The 19,670-nt window shown below is 43.6% G+C and overlaps 1 protein-coding gene across 4 annotated transcripts in view; it reads left to right on the top strand.

Moving 5' to 3' along the window:
• Positions 1-19,670, top strand: part of ZFP64 (ZFP64 zinc finger protein) — a 79,104-nt gene that overhangs the window by 15,531 nt on the left and 43,903 nt on the right. For 2 of the 4 annotated variants that reach the window (XM_021685905.1, XM_044918592.1), the window contains exons 3-6: positions 681-842; positions 2,049-2,111; positions 5,427-5,678; positions 10,609-12,060. In XM_021685905.1, coding sequence (XP_021541580.1) covers positions 681-842; positions 2,049-2,111; positions 5,427-5,678; positions 10,609-11,891 — 1,760 coding nt within the window. In that variant the 3' untranslated portion in view covers positions 11,892-12,060. Of the gene's footprint in view, positions 1-680; positions 843-2,048; positions 2,112-5,426; positions 5,679-10,608; positions 12,061-19,670 lie in introns of those variants that run through there. The other 2 variants (XM_021685906.2, XM_044918594.1) reach the window with 2 other exon arrangements.

Here is a 19,670-nt window from a genome sequence, read left to right as displayed (position 1 = left end):
TGAGACTACCTATTTTATCTTTTATGATGATAAATATAAAGATGATAAAGATGTTTGGTCTTTCTTTTTGTCCCTCTGAAAACTTCAGTAAGAATACAAGAATTTCTTTTAGGAATATTTGTGTTTTTAGAGAGTGCTTGTAGTTTGGGCCAGAATTCCTTTGATCAGTTTCTTTCCAGCTGTTTGTTAGGATTTTGTGATAAAGCTTATGAAAGTACCAAATGAATTTGGCTGGAGATAGTAGAAAGCTTGCCTGATATAAATGACAGGGGCCTTTCTTGTTTATTTAATAAGTCTAGATTTGGATACTTTCAGAACTCTGGCTCAACATCAGAGTTTCTTCCTCTCCCCTTATGGTTACAGAATAGCTGCCACAGATCTAAGCATCACGTCCTCACTCCAGCAAAGATAGGAAATGGGCAACCAGGACAGCAAGAATGAGCTTTTCCTCAACCGCCTCTTTTTTTTTTTTTTAATCAGGGAGAAAATCTTTTCCAGAAGCCCCCCAAGATGTTCTCTAGTGTCTCACTGACTAGAATGGGGTCACAGGATTACCCTTAAGCAGCAAAGGAGACTGGGGAAGCAATTTAGCCTGTTCGTTCTCTAGAAAGGAAGGTAGGCAAAGGGAACAGCTGTTGGGTATTCATATTATGAAATCTAATAATCATCCTGTCTTTTAGTTTCAGCTCCAGAATTTGTTTTTGAACATGGCTATCAAACTTATCTGCCCACGGAAAGCAATGAAAACCAGACAGCCACTGTCATCTCTCTCCCTGCCAAGTCCCGTGCCAAAAAGCCCACAGCACCACCTGCTCAGAAAAGGCTTAACTGTTGCTATCCAGGTAAAGACAGCATTGTGTCCTGCTTATATAGAGGATGTAACATGTAACAGATTCCAGGGCTCTAGCTCGTGAATTCCTGACAACTGGATATAGACGTGTTCTAAACTGCCTGGCTTAAAAATCAGAGCCCCCCCCCCCCCCCCCCCCCCCAGCATTTACATCATCACATATGATCTATCTCTCGCTGTCCCTGGTCACCGTGCACGTGGACTGTAAGACTTTTACAGACACGGGCCTTTGAAATGGGATTCATGAGGATCCAGGTTACTGTGAATTTTTCTTTCTGTGCTATGGCTTAGGAAGACATCCAGAAAGATTGTTGTTTCCTTTAAAAAATAGTAATAACTTTTGATTTGGAAATAAATTCAGACTCACAGAAAAGCTGCAAAAAGAGCACAAAAATTTATGTATGCCCTTCTTCTGGATTTCCCAAATGTTAACATACTGTATTTGCTTTATCATTCTTTCTATATATACATACTCTTCCCCCAAAGCCATTTTGGAGTAAGTTGCAGACCCGATGTCCCTTTACCCCTAAATACCTCAATGTATATTTCCTAGAACCAAGGAAGTTCTTTTATAAACCACAGCACAATCATCAAAATCAGGAAATTAACATTTAGGGGCGCCTGGCTGGCTCATTTGGAGGAGCATGGGACTCAGTCTCGGGGTCGTGAGTTCGAGCCCCACGTTGGGCAGAGAGTTTACTTAAAAAAAAAAAAAAAGGAAATTAGCATTTATACACACTATTATCAAACCACTGACCTTATTAAGATTTTATTAACTTCTCACTCATGTTCTCAATAGCAAAAGAAAAACATTTTCCCCTGGTTTGGGATCCAATTCATGATCACACATTGCTTTGACTTTTCCCGTCTCTTTAGTTTCCTTGAATCCTAAATTTTTGTCTTTCATGACCTAGACATTTTTGCAAAGTACAGGCCAGTTATTTTGTAAAATGTTCCTCAGTTTGGATTTGTCTCATGTTTCCTCACGATGACATTTAGGCTCTGCAGTTTGGGCAGGAAGCACAGACGTGATGTATGTCCTTCTTGGTGCATCGTATCAGGAGGCACGTGATACCCGTCTGTCCTGCTTACTGCAGGCTTTACGCTCATCACTTGGTTAAGGAAGTTTCTGCCAGGTTTCTCCACCCTTAGGTTACTGTGTTTCCCTTTGTAATTGATCTTTTCTTGCCTTTTTAAGGTTGCCAATTCAAGACTGCCTATGGCATGAAGGACATGGAGCGTCATTTAAAAATTCACACTGGTAAGTGACATTTCTGTGGCATATAAGCCCGGAGCATGTGCTCTGTGCTAGGAGCCAGGGATCCGGACAGGTCAGACATGTGATAGGACATGGAATCTCGCTGGTTGTCACAAACACAAATTCAGTAAAAATAAGATGCTGTATCTGTACATGATTTTGGCAGAAACTGTGTAAAGCAATAAAATCCAGTGCTGGAGCAGATATGAGCAAATTTAGCTAGTGGAAGTGTGAACGGCTGCAACCATTTTGACAATTAATCTGCCAGAATTAATTAAAATTTAAATGTACATATTCTTATTTTGAAGCGATGGTCCTATAAATGTGTATATTTGTAATGATTGATAAAGAAAGGAATAAAGGTGAAGAATAGTAAATTTTTTTTATGTATCTCTACTGTATCACTGGATACAGAGTGTGTGTGTGTTATTTTTGCCATTTTGAAGGTGAAATTTAGTAAATATTTTTTTTAAAGGAGAGGGAAAGGGGCGCTTGGGTGGCTCAGTTAAGCGTCGGCCTTCAGCTCAGGTCATGATCTCAGGGTCCTGGGAACGAGCCCCACGTCGGGCTCCCTGCTCACTGGGGAGTCTGCTTCTCCCTCTCCCTCTGCCCTTCCCCCCTGCTCCTGCTCTCTCTCTCTCTCTCAAATAAATAAAGTCTTTAAAAATAAATAAATAAATAAATAATAAAAGGAGAGGGAAAGATTGATGAGGCACCTGGGTGGCTCAGGTGGTGGAGCGTGTGACTCTTGATCTTGGGGTTATAGGTTCAAGCCCCAGGTGGGGTGTAGAGATTACTTAAAAAAAAAAAAAAGTAAAAGGAGAGGAAAGATTGATGCATGGAAAAGAAAAATGTACTTATTTCTGGTGATTTTAATTTTCTTTAATATATTATTTTTATGTCTCCCAGATTTTCTGAATGGAGAAGGAACTACATTTAGATTATTTTTAACAAAGTATTAGGTACTCATAATTCAAATGAGAGAGAGTGACTGCGGAGTGTATAAATGTGTATAAGGTCGGGGTCCACTGACATTTGGCGGGGGCGTCACTCATTGCCCAAAGTCTGCCTCCACCTTTGGAAGATGAAATCTCCAGCAGTGATTTCTGACATTTGTCGGCCATGGCTAGTGATTGCCTTGCCGTACTGGGGTCACCGTCCTGTTCTAACCAACCTCACTGTGTCACGTCATTTGGATTTATTCCAGTTATCAGAATATTAAGTTTCAAGTATTGGTAAGCATTCTCGACGTAACAATGAATCTCTCCCTGTGGGTTCAACATGAATCCCGTCAGTCGAGTCAAGCACAGCATATTCATCCTTGCCAGAGTAAAGTGCTGTCATTATTCACGAGGATTAAGAAAACAATCTAAACACATAAGTGAAGCAGTGACCTTAAGTCCGTTTCTGCAGATCTTCAGGAAGCACCTTATACACACAGGTAGCCCAGCTTAGGGTCGTAGGGTGGTTTCTCTGTGACTGCAGCAACTCCAATAATATCAAGGCGGAGAGTTGACAAGGTGTCCTCACCTTAGTTACTTTCGGAGAGGAGGCCATGGCCAGGAGGAGCCCTAGGGGGCTCTTCACCCGCAGAGCTAGCCGGAAACCATCCTTCTTCCCCAGCATCCGGCGGCTGCCCAGGGGGGCAGATACACAGCCCGGCGACCACAGGAGCTAATCAGCCGCTGACAGTCAGGAGAAATTCCTGTTCGTGGATTTTTAAATTTGACTAACATTTTTTATTAATAAAATCATAATCTTTCATACACTTTTAGGTGTATTCTTAAATCCCAGACGTTTGCTCTACAACGGTAGTGATCAGCTTTGGCTGACAATTGATTTTAGCACCTGGCTGTTCAGGATTTAGCCAAAAGACATATTTAATATATAAAGTAAAAAGGGGAAATCCTGATTCAGAGCCCCCTTCCTTATTCAATATAAGCCCAAAATCACCAGTCTTAATAGTGTCTCATTCTGAAATTTTAGCATACCTATCCTGGGCCTAAAAACACACAGAAATCTACTTTTTCCATCTCTTACTAAATTAATATTATATATATTGTCACTGCAAATTGCTGTTTTCCACTTAATATTGGTCATCTTTCCACATCAGTAGTACATGTCTGCTTCATTCTTTTTGGTGGCCCAGTAGGGAACTGGTTCAATTATTTATCCAGTGAAATACTTCAGCTTTAAAAACCATGCTGTAGAGATTTAATGATGTGACAAGACGATTGGAGTTATTTTATGTGCAAGAAAGTAGTCAATGGGGAGGCATTGTTGCATTTGGGCTCAGAAAGCAAGACAGTCATGGGTTCTAATCCCAGTTGTTGAGAGGATTAAGGAGAATCATTGAGAGGCACCGTGCCTTTCAGAAAGTATTTAAATTGATGTTAGCCAAGAAGTTTTTTTGTACCAAAAATACACACACACCCGCACAAATAATTGGAGAGCTATCCATCAAAAAATCAGCAGTCATTCGGGGGCAGTAAGTACATGAGTGAGTATAGATGAAACTGCTGTGACAAAGAGACCCCCCACCCCAGCTCACACGCGGTAGGGGTTTATGTGTCTCTCACATAACTGTCCGGAGCTAAGCAGGTGGTCTAGAGCAGGTAGGCAGCTCTGTCCTATGAGATCAGCCAGGGACTTAAGTTCCTTCTGTGTCATTGAAGCACATCATGGTAAGGGCTCCTCCATCTGCAGGCAAGCCACCCTCACCTGCCAGTTCGGACACCCCTTGTCTTGGAGACGGCTGGCAGGAAGGGCGGAAAGAGGAAAGTAAAAGGCAAGCAACATCACTTTGCAAAAGGGACACACTGACCCTCTCTGCCATTGCATTGGCGGGGACCGCGCCGTCGCAGGATGACTCCTGGCTGCAGGCCAGGCTGGGGAAGGAAGCCTTGAGCTGCTCAGCCCGGAGCTCTCCGAAAACTTAGAGCCTCTGAGCTTTAGGGTGTGTCTGTGGGGGAAAAAAAACGGGAAAAGGAGAGAATGGAAGGAGACAATGAACAGTTCCTTATTTTCCTTAGCTCTCCTTGAGACATTTGAGTCACCTTCTATTTTTAATTAATAAGGAATTCCCATTCGATGTAGGAAAAACTAGAAAATGGCAAGAGGCAAAATAGAAGAAACTCCCTCCCTCTCCCAAGAGCTCAGGTCTTGGCAGATTTTTCTATCTAGCTTTTGGGGTTTCCTGCATATTCTTGGGTGACCGCGTATTCCTCTTATCATAAGGCAAGGTGGAGGGGGGGTGGGGAGTAAGCCTCTTTCTCCTTCAGGGTTGTTTTCTGATGCCATCTGTGTGTGTGTTTGAAGGAGACAAGCCCCACAAGTGTGAGGTCTGTGGCAAGTGCTTCAGCCGGAAGGATAAGCTGAAGACACACATGCGCTGCCACACGGGGGTGAAGCCGTATAAGTGTAAGACGTGTGACTACGCCGCGGCTGACAGCAGCAGCCTTAACAAGCACCTGCGGATCCACTCGGACGAGCGGCCCTTCAAATGCCAGATCTGCCCCTACGCCAGCCGCAACTCGAGCCAGCTCACCGTCCACCTGCGGTCCCACACAGGTAGGTCCCTCCTGCTGCCCTCGTGCTGGGCTCCTCACCACCAGCTACTGAAAAGCACCTTAAAGCACTGAGTCACAACCCAAGTAGACGAACGGGGGACGTCTGCTCACTGCACGGTGTGCAGGTTCGCTTTGCGTCCACCCAGAAGAGCCTTTCTCGGTCGATGAGGGAAAAAAAAAACACGGCACTTATAACCTCATCTCTATCTTTAGGCAACTTTATAACTTAGTCACTAGTAAAGTATTGAATGAGGAGGTGAGCTAAATGAAATCGAGAGATAACTATAAACAATGCGTTTTTAATAAATGTCTGCATAGTTTCTGCATTCCAGTCATTTTTGAAGTATACTCAGATTAGGTCAGCATGGGATAGCTTCATGGAAAAACTCGGCAGGGTAGGTCACTTAACAAAGCATGGACGTTTCCTTTTGGCAAGTGTATCAGTTAGCTATGGATGCAGTGATGCTGTGTAATAAGCCCTACAAAAGCTCAGTGGCAGATTATAATCAATTACTGCTCACATACTTCATGTCTAGCCAGTTGGCTAGACGCTCTGTTGATCTTGACTAGGCTCAATCACCTGTGGCGGTGAAAGGCTGGGTGTCCCCTGACCTTGGCTGGGGATCGGCTGCCTGGGGGTTAGCTGGCTGTCCACTTGCCTTAGCTGGGGCTGGTCCGGCTCTGCTCCACGTGCCTCTCATCCTCCTTTTGGAACAGTGGGCTACCCCAGGCTTGTCCTTCTCATGACAGTGGCAGGAGTACAAGCAAGCACATCCCAGTGGGTAAGCCCATTTCAGGCCTCTGCTTGCATCCCATTGGTTGAAGCAGGCTATGTGGTGGGGCCTGACGTCAGGGATGGGGCTGGCCTCACCCACGCTGGGAGGTCACCACGAGGTTACAGGGCAAAGGCCAGAGATAGGAGGAAGGGTGAAGAATTGGGACCATTTTTGCAAACCACCACAGTCCACCACGCTGTCACACACAACTCTGACATGTGGATTTAATAATGCCTTCCTAAGACCCACATAAGTCACACCCCATCACAGGATCAGGCTCAAACACCCAGGATCCCATGATCTCCCCTGGGTCTGGATATGGCTTCTCTTGACCTAGAGTTCCTTTGAAGTAAAAAGACAAGTCGTCTGTTCCTACATTCCCAATGTACAGCGGTGACATGGAACCAGGGCATTTCCAGTTACCCTGCTGTTCGAAAAGAGAAGAATGGGAGGCACTTGGCATTCATAGCTCCACGGGTTTCCAGAATCCCTCTGGGCACATGTCCCCAGGTCCCCTCACTCTGGGGACAGAGAATGTTCCCTGATTAGGCCTCGGCTCAGCTTCCTGGCTCCTGACTCTGCCCACTGCAGCATCCTTCCCATCAGCTGCCTGAGCCCCTTCCAAAAAGTAGTGGAAAAGGTACTTTTGTGAAATTTTCTCAGCCTGCTTCCCGCCTACCAAAAGTAGGGCTCTTTTTAGTCGAGGGGGATGACAGGTTTGCTGGTAGAGCCGTGTGCAAAATTTTGTGAGTCTGTGTGCCGAAAGCCACACCCACAATTCTTTCAGAGACTCTCCTTTCCTCTGAACCCCATTGTAGGCACTTTTGGCATATAACCTTCTGTGGCTGAATCCCTTGACGTCCCTAGGAATCCTTGTCCAGCTGGAGAACCTACGTGGCGCCAACTTAATTCTTTCGGAGATTTTAACGAAGAACCCTACATTCACACCCCTCATTTCTCATTCGGTCCTCCCCCTGAGATCACATCCCTGGGTATGACCTTTGTCCCCCGGCTTCTGTCTTACTTTGGAAACCCTTTGCTGGTTGGAGGTGAGAAATGTTATCTAACTCAGCACATCTTCGGTTTGCTCTATTCTCTCGAAATTCCATTTAGAAAATGGCCAGTTCTTGTGTGAGTTTGTCTCTTCCTTATAGGACCTCATCATATGCAGCCCGTAAGGCACTTTCACTGTTCTGCCCAGAATTAATCTCTTTGCTCAAGTCCCAAATTCAACAGGTATATTATATTCTCTATCTTCTCACTTACTGCAGGTGACAATGGGACCAAATGTTTGCCATTAAATAGTGTGCCCTGCCACTTCTCCAGTCTTTTCTTGCCGTCCGGTCCCCAAAGCCAATGCTACATATTCTAATTTTCTGGTATGGCAGCACTCTTGTTTCTAAATATCAATCTCTGTATTAGTTATCCGTTGTCACACTAAATGCAGTGTAACAAATACTCCCACAAAACCTCATTGGACACAACGATGTACCTTTTCTGGTGGCATGCTGGGGATCAGCTGGGGGTCACTTCGGCAGTTCTGATCTTGGCTGGACTCACATGTCTGAGAATCTGCTGGCTGTGAGCTCTCTGTCCACTGGTCTTGGCGGCGGGAATCCAGCGCTTCTCCACATTTCTGTCACCCTCCTCCTGGGACCAGCACGCCAAGCCAGCCTTGATCATCTCATGGCGATGGCTGACAGAGGTGCAAGCAAGCAAACCCCAGTGTACAAGCCCATTTCAAGCCATTACTCATATCAAGTCTACTGAAGATACCATCAGCCAAATCTAGCCACATGATTGTTGAGGGACATGGCAGGTCATCCTGCCTCTGTCTGGAGACCATGCATAATGGCACGCGTGGCAGAGGCCATGGCTACGGGAAGGGAGGAGAGGTGGTGAGATTTGGGAACGTTTTTGTGGTCTACTAAAGCAAGTTCCAGACATAGGCATAACCAATGGCCAACTGAGTTTCTTCAGAAATCTCCCACACCTATGTTAGAGGACCTGAAGGACTCGTTTACGAAAGTGGTTCTGAATCATTTTGACTTAGAAGGATAAACTTACCATTGACAGTAGCATCTTCAATTTGGTCTAGGAAAGGTGAATTTTCTAAAACTTTAAATGTATGCTGTTTATGCAGTGTCTCCATGGACTGTTCATTTCCCTTTTATAAATCCGTGGCACTTAGAAAATTTTACAAATTGTAAAATTAATAGGATTTTGTTTGTATCCTTTCATCGCTAGGACTGACTTCATTCATCATCAGTGGTTTTCATAGCAAGCTAAACTCAAGAAAGATCTGTCAGCTTACATATATCAGTTGCTTATTCATTCAACAACATTCATAAAGTCCCCGTGAGGTACTAGACACTGTGAGGATCACGTGGGGGGCAAGAACAAACGTAGTCATTAGCTTTGGAGAGCTCATGGCCCCATGGAACCATGACTGACCATTACGCCTCAGTTGAGAAATCTGTGGTATAAAAAAAAAAAAAAGATGACAAAGGGATTGGAAACCTTTGCTTTCATATCAAAAAATGTTGTTAACTCTGCAACTCAGCTGTGAGATTTGGTTATCTGGTATTTCTGGGTTTCACCTCTGCTGACAGCTTAAAAAAAAAAAAAAAGGCAAAAAGACTGTAACTAATTTGGGGAGGGATGTAACAGGAAAACCTAGTAGAAAATTCTGGAGCAGGGATTCTTCCTTCTGGATCCACAGATACCTCCACTCAGAGATCCATGAATAGACTTTAGATGGTCCATGAATTTGGATGGGGAAAAAAATTACATCTTCATTTTCACTAACCAAACTGTATTGAAATTAGGCGTGTCCTTCCATTTGAAAATTGGCAACTGATCTGAGAATAGTGCATATTGCTGCCAGTGGAAATCACAAATCTTTTCATAACAGTCCCTGGAGATCGATCAATATATCATTTATGCTGTTTTCTATTTAGAAATTATAGTTACAGATCCGCCACTAGATCTTCTTATTTAATGCATTAATAAAGCACACATAGGGGCACCTGGCTGGCTCAGTTGGTGGAGCATACAACTCTTGATCTTGGGGTCGTGAGTTCGAGCCCCATGCACAGATAATTACCCAGCATCTAAGAATACCAGCTTTGGAGCCAGCCTGGGTTGGAATCCAAGCCCTGCTACGTACTACTGGGGGACCGTGAACAAGTTATTGCAGTCTATCTAGGCCTCATTTGTACAGTAGTGTTAAGAATAATATAATAGTACCCACGTCGTGGGAATGTTGGGAGCATCAAATGAGACCATTCTTGTGGAGTGCTCAGCAGAGTGCCTGCCATCTTGGAAGCAACCGAAGAATGTTAGCTGCTACTTGGCTTGCTTCAACAATATTGAAATGGGCGGGGTCACCAATTTGCTTGAACTATCTGTACCTTAGATAATTCGGACTTGCCATTCATTGAGGAAACAAATTTGGAGTACCATGTGCATTCAGATGTTTGCAATTTCACTTTCCCTGCTCATCTTTCAGCGACCATGAATTTAAAAAAAAAACAAACAAACCAAGCAGCTGGATTTCGTAACTTCACGAGTAAAGAACGCAGCTGGCAATGTGGGATAAATAAATTTTGCGCAATAAACACGTCTTTATTAATAAAAATCTGCATGAAGCGTAAGCTGGGCATTTCAAGCGCTTTATAAAGACTATTCTGATGAGTGAGCATGGAGCTGACTGATTCCAAATGTGTCCTCGAATCTGTTACGACATGTAACTCAATCAAAATCAACGGATTATGCAAAATTTACACAACTGTGAACCATTAACTAGCAGAGTGGGCACATGAGCAAAATGAACCATAGCTTGATCGTTTTAAAGAACATAAGTATATTCACAAATTCCATTTTATTTGGGACAATTGAATAGCTCTTTTCAGTCTCCCGTTTTTCTTGTGGGTTTTTTTTTTAATGGTGCTGGTGGTTTAGGGGTAAGGAAAAAAACCCCCCCCCCCCCCCTTTTCCCCCCCCCCCCCCCCCCCCCAGGGGCTGCTAGCAGCTGCAGTAGGAAGGTCTCCATCCGCCTGCCTTGGTATAAGCGATTTTCTGGTGTGTGCTTCGGGGGGATCCGCTGTGGTTGTTGCCTGCCTGTTCTTATCGAAACTCACCTTGTGTTGACAGGGGACGCCCCCTTCCAGTGCTGGCTCTGTAGCGCCAAGTTCAAAATCAGCTCGGACTTGAAAAGGCACATGCGCGTGCACTCGGGGGAGAAGCCTTTCAAGTGTGAGTTCTGCAATGTCCGCTGCACCATGAAGGGCAACCTCAAGTCGCACATCCGCATCAAGCACAGCGGGAATAACTTCAAGTGTCCGCATTGCGACTTCCTGGGTGACAGCAAAGCCACCCTCCGTAAGCACAGCCGGGTGCACCAGTCGGAGCACCCGGAGAAGTGCTCCGAGTGCAGCTACTCGTGCTCCAGCAAGGCGGCGCTGCGCATCCACGAGCGCATCCACTGCACCGACCGCCCCTTCAAGTGTCATTACTGCAGCTTCGACACCAAGCAGCCCAGCAACCTAAGCAAGCACATGAAGAAGTTCCACGGGGACATGGTGAAGACCGAGGCCTTGGAGAGGAAAGACGCGGGCCGACAGAGCAGCCGGCAGGTGGCCAAGCTGGACGCCAAGAAGACTTTCCACTGTGATACATGCGACGCCTCGTTCATGCGCGAGGACTCGCTCCGCAGCCACAAAAGGCAGCACAGTGAGTACAGTGAGAATAAGAACTCGGATGTGACGGTCCTGCAGTTCCAGATAGACCCCAGCAAGCAGCCGGCCCCGCCCCTCACTGTGGGCCACCTGCAGGTGCCCCTCCAGCCCAGCCAAGTGCCCCAGTTCAGCGAGGGGCGAGTCAAAATCATCGTTGGGCATCAAGTGCCACAGGCCAACACCATCATCCAGGCGGCGGCCGCCGCGGTGAACATCGTACCCCCCGCCTTGGTGGCGCAGAACCCGGAGGAACTCCCCGCGAACAGCCGGCTGCAGATTTTGCGCCAGGTCAATCTGATCGCCCCCCCTCAGCCCTCAGGGTGTCCGAGCGAGGCGGGCACGATGACCCAGCCCGCTGTCCTGCTGACCACTCACGACCAGGCCGATGGGGCCACTCTGCACCAGACTCTCATCCCCACGACGCCCGGCAGCCCCCAGGAAGGCTCCGGCAACCAGACTTTCATCACCAGTTCGGGTATTACATGCACGGACTTTGAAGGCCTTAATGCTTTGATTCAGGAGGGGACAGCTGAAGTGACAGTGGTGAGCGATGGAGGTCAGAACATCGCCATGGACACCACGGCCCCGCCTATATTCTCCTCCTCCTCCCAACAAGAACTGCCCAAACAGACTTACTCCATCATTCAAGGGGGAGCCCACCCAGCCTTGCTCTGTCCCGCGGATTCCATACCAGATTAGTACCTAAAAACCAAAAGAAAGGGGGGGAAAAGGAGTGACAAAAACAGGAAGTCCTAAAAAGAATTCTGTAAGAGGTTTGCTCTTAATGTTTTTAAGGATTGATGTGAAACCCCTCCCCTCGTAATAAATCGTAATTTTATACTGCTTACTATAATTTTTTAATGCTTGTGACCACCTCGGAATCGCCGTGTTCTAACTGTTGTAGAATGTTGCCAAGATGATTCCAATTAGGGCTTGGAATTCAATGCAGTGAGTAGTGAATACATTTGTTTTGTCCGGCTTGATTTCCCAATTCTGAGAAGGGTTTTTTCCAATCTTATTAAATTTGTGTGGGAGATGGGAGACTTCCCAACCTCTCTGAAGTCACCATTCTGAAATACCCCCCTTCCAGGTCTGGGCTATTACTGTTTTAGTACATGGATACAAATCTATTGGCATGAGGACCATTTTCTATATAATGTTACATGGATACTTGACCCCCCCCCCCAAAAAAAATGTTTAGTGCTAATGAGAAAAAAGAAATGGTTTCCTAATAAATTGATACGTGAGTAAAATATACTGAATGTTAATGATTCTTTAAAGTCACAGTATGACTGGGGCATAATGGGGTGTGAATTATCCTATAACTAAAGAGAATTTGAAGAAGCAAAGGTTTTTAGTCCTCCGATCAATATTATACAGATGTCTTACAACCTTCACAGTCAACTTAAGTATTACTGATGCCTAAAATGACCCAATGATACCATTTCCATTTTGGAACGAGATTGACAAACCTGACATTTCTGTTTAGATGCAAATATGATGTGAGTTCCTACTAACATTTAGAATGGCTTTCTAGGATACCATTGTTTGAAATATCAGTATTGTGCAATCTCGGGGACCAGACGAGTGGTATTGGAAAAGCACCTACATTTTTCAGAAGGGTAGGCTCTACTGAGGAAAGGGAAATTCAAATGTTACTGTTTTAGAATTAAAATGCTGTTTTATCAGTAGGTGGCGCCAGAGAGCAAGCTAGAATTACCCATGCTTGTAACCAAAGCCGTAATTTCCAGCCTCTAGCGCGATCTTCAACTCATCATGGGTTCTTAACACATATTGGATGACTGAAACATGCTCTCACAGAGTGTCGGCAAGGATTGGTGAGGAAAGCATATTTAAAATGTTACGAGAACCCTTACATTTTTTAAAAGGTTTTATTTATTTGACACAGGAGGAGAGAGCACAAGCAGAGGGAGCGGCGGGCAGGGGGAGAGGGAAAAGCAGACTCTCCCAATGAGCCAGGAGCACCAGTGCGGGGCTTGATCCCAGGACCCTAGGATCATGACCTGAGCCAAAGGCAGTCGCTTAACTGATTGAACCACCCAGGAACCCGGAGAACCCTTACATTTTTACCAGAGCCCTCATCACTTTCATTTTCCTAGCACACAAACTTACTAAAATTTTCATGCAGATCAGCTCACTTTTACATAAAAATATTACCCACCCCCCCCCTTTTCTTTGGTAACAACAAACTAAGGAAATACACAAAATAGTGATGCGGAAACCTTCGGGGTTTGCCTGTTGGAATAGGAAAATCAACTTCTCTTAGGAAATAGCTGTAAAGTTTGAGTTGTCTCCTTCCTTTCTTTGATCCTTAATATCTGAACACAATTCTGAGAATTCGCGGGGTGGGGGGGGGCAATTTATTTTCATATAAGCAATGGTGGTAATGAGTCATTAACTGTGGTTTGGCAAGAAAATGAAAAAGCTTGCAGCGTACTATGTTAATATTTTAATAATTTCACTGCTTTAGAATTATTGCTTACAGCCTTTTTTTTTTTTTTTTAACTAAGAGGGAGAGCACTAGGTGGGGGAGGGGAGGCATGGAGGGGCAGAGGGTGAGGGAGAGAGAGAATCTTAAGCAGGCTCCACCACCAGCACAGAGCCTGACACCAGGCTCTATTTCAGGACCCTGAGATCATGACCTGAGCCTAAATCAAGTCAGATGCTAACTGACTGCGCCACCCAGGTGTCCCGCCTACAGCTCTTTAAGAAACTATTTAGCTATTCAGTTTTAGCTGGCAAATTTCTATTGTCATGAACCTGTTTTCCACATCTTTCTTTCCCAGAATGCCCCTTTCTTCAACTTTTAAAGGATTTTTTTCCCTGATTAGAAATGTAATGTGCATTCAAGGTAGAAAAGATACAAAACACATGATATTATTTTTAAAAATTAACATTGGGGCACTTGGGTGCTTAGTTAAGCATCTGACTCTTGGTTTCTGCTCAGGTCAGGATCTTGGGGTCATGCCATCAAGCCAACCTCGGGCTCTGCACTCAGCGTCGAGTCTGCTTGAGATTCTCTCTCCCCCCCCCCCCGCCCTTTGCCCCCCACCTCCTGCTCGTGCACACTCTAAATAAATAAATAAAATCTTTTAAAAAATAAAAATTTTAAAAAATTAAAATCAAAGTTACTGGTAATCTTCTACCCAGACATAAAAACTGTGACCATTTTGATGGACTTCCTTTTTTGATGGACTTCCTTTGTTTCTATGTTTATGTATGTATGGTTTCCATTCTAGTTATAGAGTTGGGTTTGAATCAAGCATACTGTTTTCTGTTTATATATTTCCTTTTATATATTTATATCTCCAGCTATCTGCTGCCCCCATACACACCTACACATGCATACACACACACACACACACACACACATGCATAATTGGATTTTTTTTAACAAACCACAACAGCAAAACTTGTTCCTTGTAATAAACTACATACAGAATTGTACAAAAACCAAGCCAATCATCTCCAGCGCCCTTCCTATTCTCCTCCTATCTAGGGTTAGTAATGCTAAGTTTTCTCTGTTCATACTGACATACACAGACTCAAAACAATAATGTAGAAAAGGTTTTTTCCTATTTTTCTAGTAATTGTATCATACTATGTATATTTCTCTGCATTTGCTCTTACTATTACTATGTATGAACAGGATTACAGGTGAATACGGCGATCTCTACTGTTTTTTTTAAGCAAAAGGTAGTGTGAACATACCATGCGTTATTCAGCCATCTCCCTACTCATGGATATTCAGGTTGTTTTGTTTTTATTTGCCATTAAAAACAGTAGCAATCAACCTCCTGCACAATTGCTCACATTCGATTGTGCTTTTGGAGTTACAACGAGTGTCTGTAGTTTGTACTTGCATATAGATTCAGATTACTTTTTTCGAAATGGTAGCCTCATCCGTGGTGCAGGCCCCAATGATCACCAGTCCTGGCTATTAGCAATCTTTCAAAGTTTTGTCAGTCTGATAAGTGAAATGAGCCATCTGGGCTCTGTGCATTTCCCCAGCTGGTGTTTTGATCTGCATTTCTGTGACATCTCTATATAGACTTGTTGATCATTGGCCATTTCCTTGTCTGTGAACCTAAAACACATTCTCCCTCATGTTTCTCCTTGAGTTGTTGGGCACTGGGGACACGAACCCCATGTCCGTCACATTTTCTCCCCTCCTGTCCTTTGTCTTCTGACACCTCACAAAAAGAACTCTCTTTTCCTATAGTCAGCCTTCTATTGCTTCACTTGGGGCTTCTGTTTTTTCTAGGACTGTCATCTCTTCCCCTGAGATGAGAAAAGGGTGTTTTTTTTTTTTCCTTTAATATATTTGTTGTTTGTTTTTAGTTAGCAACTTACCGCAGCAAAAATTCCTATTTATACACATTTGACATGGAAATTTGGCAGCCCACATATGCCAGGACCATTTGTTAAATACAATATTATTTTCCTTGCTACTGAAATCCTAATTTCACCTGTAAATGGAAGTTCTCAAATACACTTGGATCTGTTTCTGGAAGCTCTGCTTTGTCTCACTGATCTTTATATCTTCTCTGGTTTGCCAGCAACACACATTTTATTATAGTAGCATTAAGGTGAGCCTTACTGTCTTTTAGGATCACAAAGCCTCCCTCTAGCTATTCTTTTCCAAAATTTTCTTAGCAATTCCTAGATATTCATTCTTCCAAATGAACTATCATTTTATCCAGTACTTCTCAAGCCCCCCCCCCAAAAAAAATCCTTTTGAGAATTTTTATTAGAAATGGATCCATGTGATATTGAACTTATACAAAGAATGACTTATTAAAATATGTTAAATCTTACACGCAAAAACCTTTATTCAGCTCCTGGGTTAACCATTATTCATATGGTTTTCTTCATACACAATCTGTTCTTATGATATGAGGCCTATATTTCCTTATTATTGTATAATTTTATTATAATTATAAATAGGGGGGCACCTGGGTGGCTCAGTCGTTAAGCGTCTGCCTCCGGCTCAGGTCGTGGTCCCAGGGTCCTGGGATCGAGCCCCGCATCGGGCTCCCTGCTCCGCAGGAAGCCTGCTTCTCCCTTTCCCACCCTCCTGCTTGTGTTCCCTTTCTCGCTATGTCTCTCTGTCAAATAAATAAATCTTTAAAAAATAAATAAATAAATAAATAGGATTTTTCCTTGTTAAAATAATTGTTTGTTGCAAACATATAAAGAATAGCTACATTTGGTATATTTGTCTATATTGAGCTCCCTTAGCAAAAATTCTTATTAATTGGGGCACCTGGCTGGCTCAGTCGGTAGAGCGTGAGACTCTTGATCTTGCGGTTTTAAGTTCGAGCCCCATGTCAGGTGGAACGATTATTTAAAAACAAAATCTTTTAAAACAATTCTTATTAATTGACAGTAAGTATTTATTAGAAACTCTTGGTCTCTGGGGCACCTGGGTGGCTCAGTCGTTAAGCATCTGCCTTCGGCTCAGGTCATGATCCCAGGGTCCTGGGATAGAGCCCCGCATCGGGCTCCCTGCTCTGCGGAGAGCCTGCTTCTCCCTCTCCCCCTCCCCCTGCTTGTGTTCCCTCTCTCGCTGGTCTCTCTGTCAAATAAGTAAATAAAATCTTTAAAAAAAAAAAAAAGAAACTCTTGGTCTCTGATAAATATAACTTATAATGGTTATGATACAGTCATCTCATTTCCAGGTGGGTGGGTTTTTTTTGTTTTTGTTTTTTTTTTAAGATTTTATTTATTTGCGAGAGAGAATGAGAGACAGAGAGCATGAGAGGGAGGAGGGTCAGAGGGAGAAGCAGACTCCCTGCCGAGCAGGGAGCCCGATGTGGGACTCGATCCCGGGACTCCAGGATCATGACCTGAGCCGAAGGCAGTCGCCCAACCAATTGAGCCACCCAGGCGCCCCTCCAGGTGGTTTTATCTTGTAATATTTATACTACTTTGTTTCCTTGCCCCACTGTAATTAGCCTCAGCCTCCAAACAAAGCTGATACAGCTGACATCCTTTTGTGTCTCCAATTTTAATGTGAATGGCTTCAGAATTTTCCTGGTTCACATAATATACACTGTTCCTCTGAGGGGTGGTTTTTCTAGTACTTGGGTCATTTTCTTCTACTGCAATTTTCACTTAGAGTTTGTATCAGGGTAGGTTGCTGAATTTTAGCAAATATCTTTTCAGCGTTTTTTGACATAACTCCTTGGGTTTTGCACTTAAGTCTGTTGATGTAGTGAATTCGTATAGCCTGGTATTCCTGAACAAACCCTGGGTCATGTTGGCTTATTCTTCTAACAAACACATTGCTTGGGTTGCAATTATGACATTTCGCTTAAAAGTTGTCCAACTCTATCCATAAGTGTAGTTGATCTCTGGGATTCTTTTTTGTGGTCTGTCTGATTTGGGCCTCTCTCCTTCTTTTCAGCAATTTAGCAATAGCTTTGCTATTCGGGAGTGATCCGCTTATGACGTAGGCTGCTGCCCTTTCTCGTGGCACATCCTTAATGAAACTTCCCTGCTTTTTCCACAGTGACAAGTCTGGGTTTTACAGCCTGGGTGGCTCAGTTTTGATCATTTATATTTTGCAGAATAAAAAATTATTCACTTTGCTCTGGATTTCACATTCCATTTACCATCCTCTTAAAATGAATTTTAAATCTTTGGCATCTTGGGGAGTTTGTCACCTTTCCTATTGCTATTGGTTTCGGAGGAGGGGAGGGTTTCTGCTTTTGTTTTTTTGTATTTTCAGTCTTCTCCTTAGTCTGCCAAAGAGTTTATCTATTTTTCGTAAAAATATTAGTGTGAAAGCTTTTACTGTTAGTCACTTTCTTTGCCCTCCTCCATTTTATTCATTTTGGCTTTTCTCTTTATATTAATTATTTTTCCTGCTTTTCTTTCCGTTTGTTTTGTTATTCTAATTTCCTGTAAGTTCACTTATTTTCAGCCTTTCATAATGAAAGCATTTAAAGCTATGTATTTTCCATTGTGACCTCACCTATGTTAAAAGATCATTTTTTTTAAAGTTAAAATCATGATTGTCATACAAATATAAAATATCAATGGATAAACTGTATTGAAAGTATTAATGAGGGCATTGGTTTCAACAGGCTCCAACGGGCTCACAGGAGAATTCAGTGCATGTATAAGTTACACAGGTAATCAGAAATGCTACACTGAGGCGCCTGGGTGGCTCAGTCGGTTGAGTGGCTGCCTTCGGCTCAGGTCATGATCCCGGAGTTCTGGGATCAAGTCCCCAGTCAGGCTCCCTGCTCAGTGGGAGCCTGCTTCTCCCTCTGCCTGCCACTCCCCCTGCTTGTGTGCGCTCTCTCTCTCTGTCAAATAAATAAAATCTTTAAAAAAAAAAAAAGAAAAGAAATGCTACACTGAATTCACATACATGCAGAATGGCTCAGTGTCTCTATGGCAACATCCGCTGCCCTCTGCCAGATAAAGTGTGTTCACATTCCTGTGGATGAGTTGTTTGCATTATTATATGTTTCTGTGCCTCACAAGGTTGTAAAATATCTCAAAAACAATGAAAGGCATGAACGTCCAGAGAATTGGATAACCCAGAGCAGAGAAGAGACAGGACACACAGTCCCTCTTTTATGCCTATTTGGGGGTCTTTCAAAAATGTTCGTGATATCCATAGCCCTGTAGATTTTTATATGAAGTATCCTTCTTTTATAAGTTTCTAGATGCTTTGTTATTTCAGTTTCAGGGTGGGTTGCTTGGTTTGGTGGGTTGTCGGGACAGAATCCAAGGGTTATAGAAAGGAACGTTTCTTATTTTTCAAGTAGTTACAATTTGGGAAACTGTATTTGGGATTATAGTTTCTGATATTCACGGGCCTGAGGATGTGACCTGTGAAAATACATGCTTTTTGTAATTTATTAGTTTTTTTTAAAAGATTTTATTTATTTGAGAGAGAGAGAACGAGCAGAGGAGGGGCAGAGGGAGAGGGAGAAACAGACTCCCACTGAGCAGGGAAGTCCAATGTGGGGCTCCATCCCAGGACCCTGGGATCATGACCTGAGCTTAACCGACTGAGCCACTCAGGTGCCCTTAAAGATTTTATTTAGAATGTTAATTTTTTTTTCAGTGCGCTTATTTCATAGATAGCTGCCAATCAGAGCAAAAACTGGTAACGTGCATGGCCATAAAAAGAACTAATAAATTAGAGGGGCACCTGGGTGGCTCAGTCGGTTAAGCGTCTGTCTTCAGCTTAGGTCATGATCTCAGGGTTCTGGGAGCGAGCCCGCCATTAGCATCATCCATCATCCATCAGGCTCCCTGCTCAGCAGGGAGTCTGTTTCTCTTTCTCCCTTTGCTCTTACCCCCCACACCACTCATGTGCATGCACTCTCTCTCTCCCAAATAAATAAATAAAATCTTTTAAAAAAAAAAAAAAAGAAGCACATTGACTTAATTATTCAGTTCTAATCTTCTCTGTTTTTGTCTATTTGATAAACT

This window comes from Neomonachus schauinslandi, chromosome 10 (assembly GCF_002201575.2).
Source record: "Neomonachus schauinslandi chromosome 10, ASM220157v2, whole genome shotgun sequence".
In the NCBI taxonomy this organism is placed as follows: Eukaryota; Metazoa; Chordata; class Mammalia; order Carnivora; family Phocidae; genus Neomonachus; species Neomonachus schauinslandi.
This window is presented reverse-complemented; position numbering and strand designations above follow the sequence as displayed.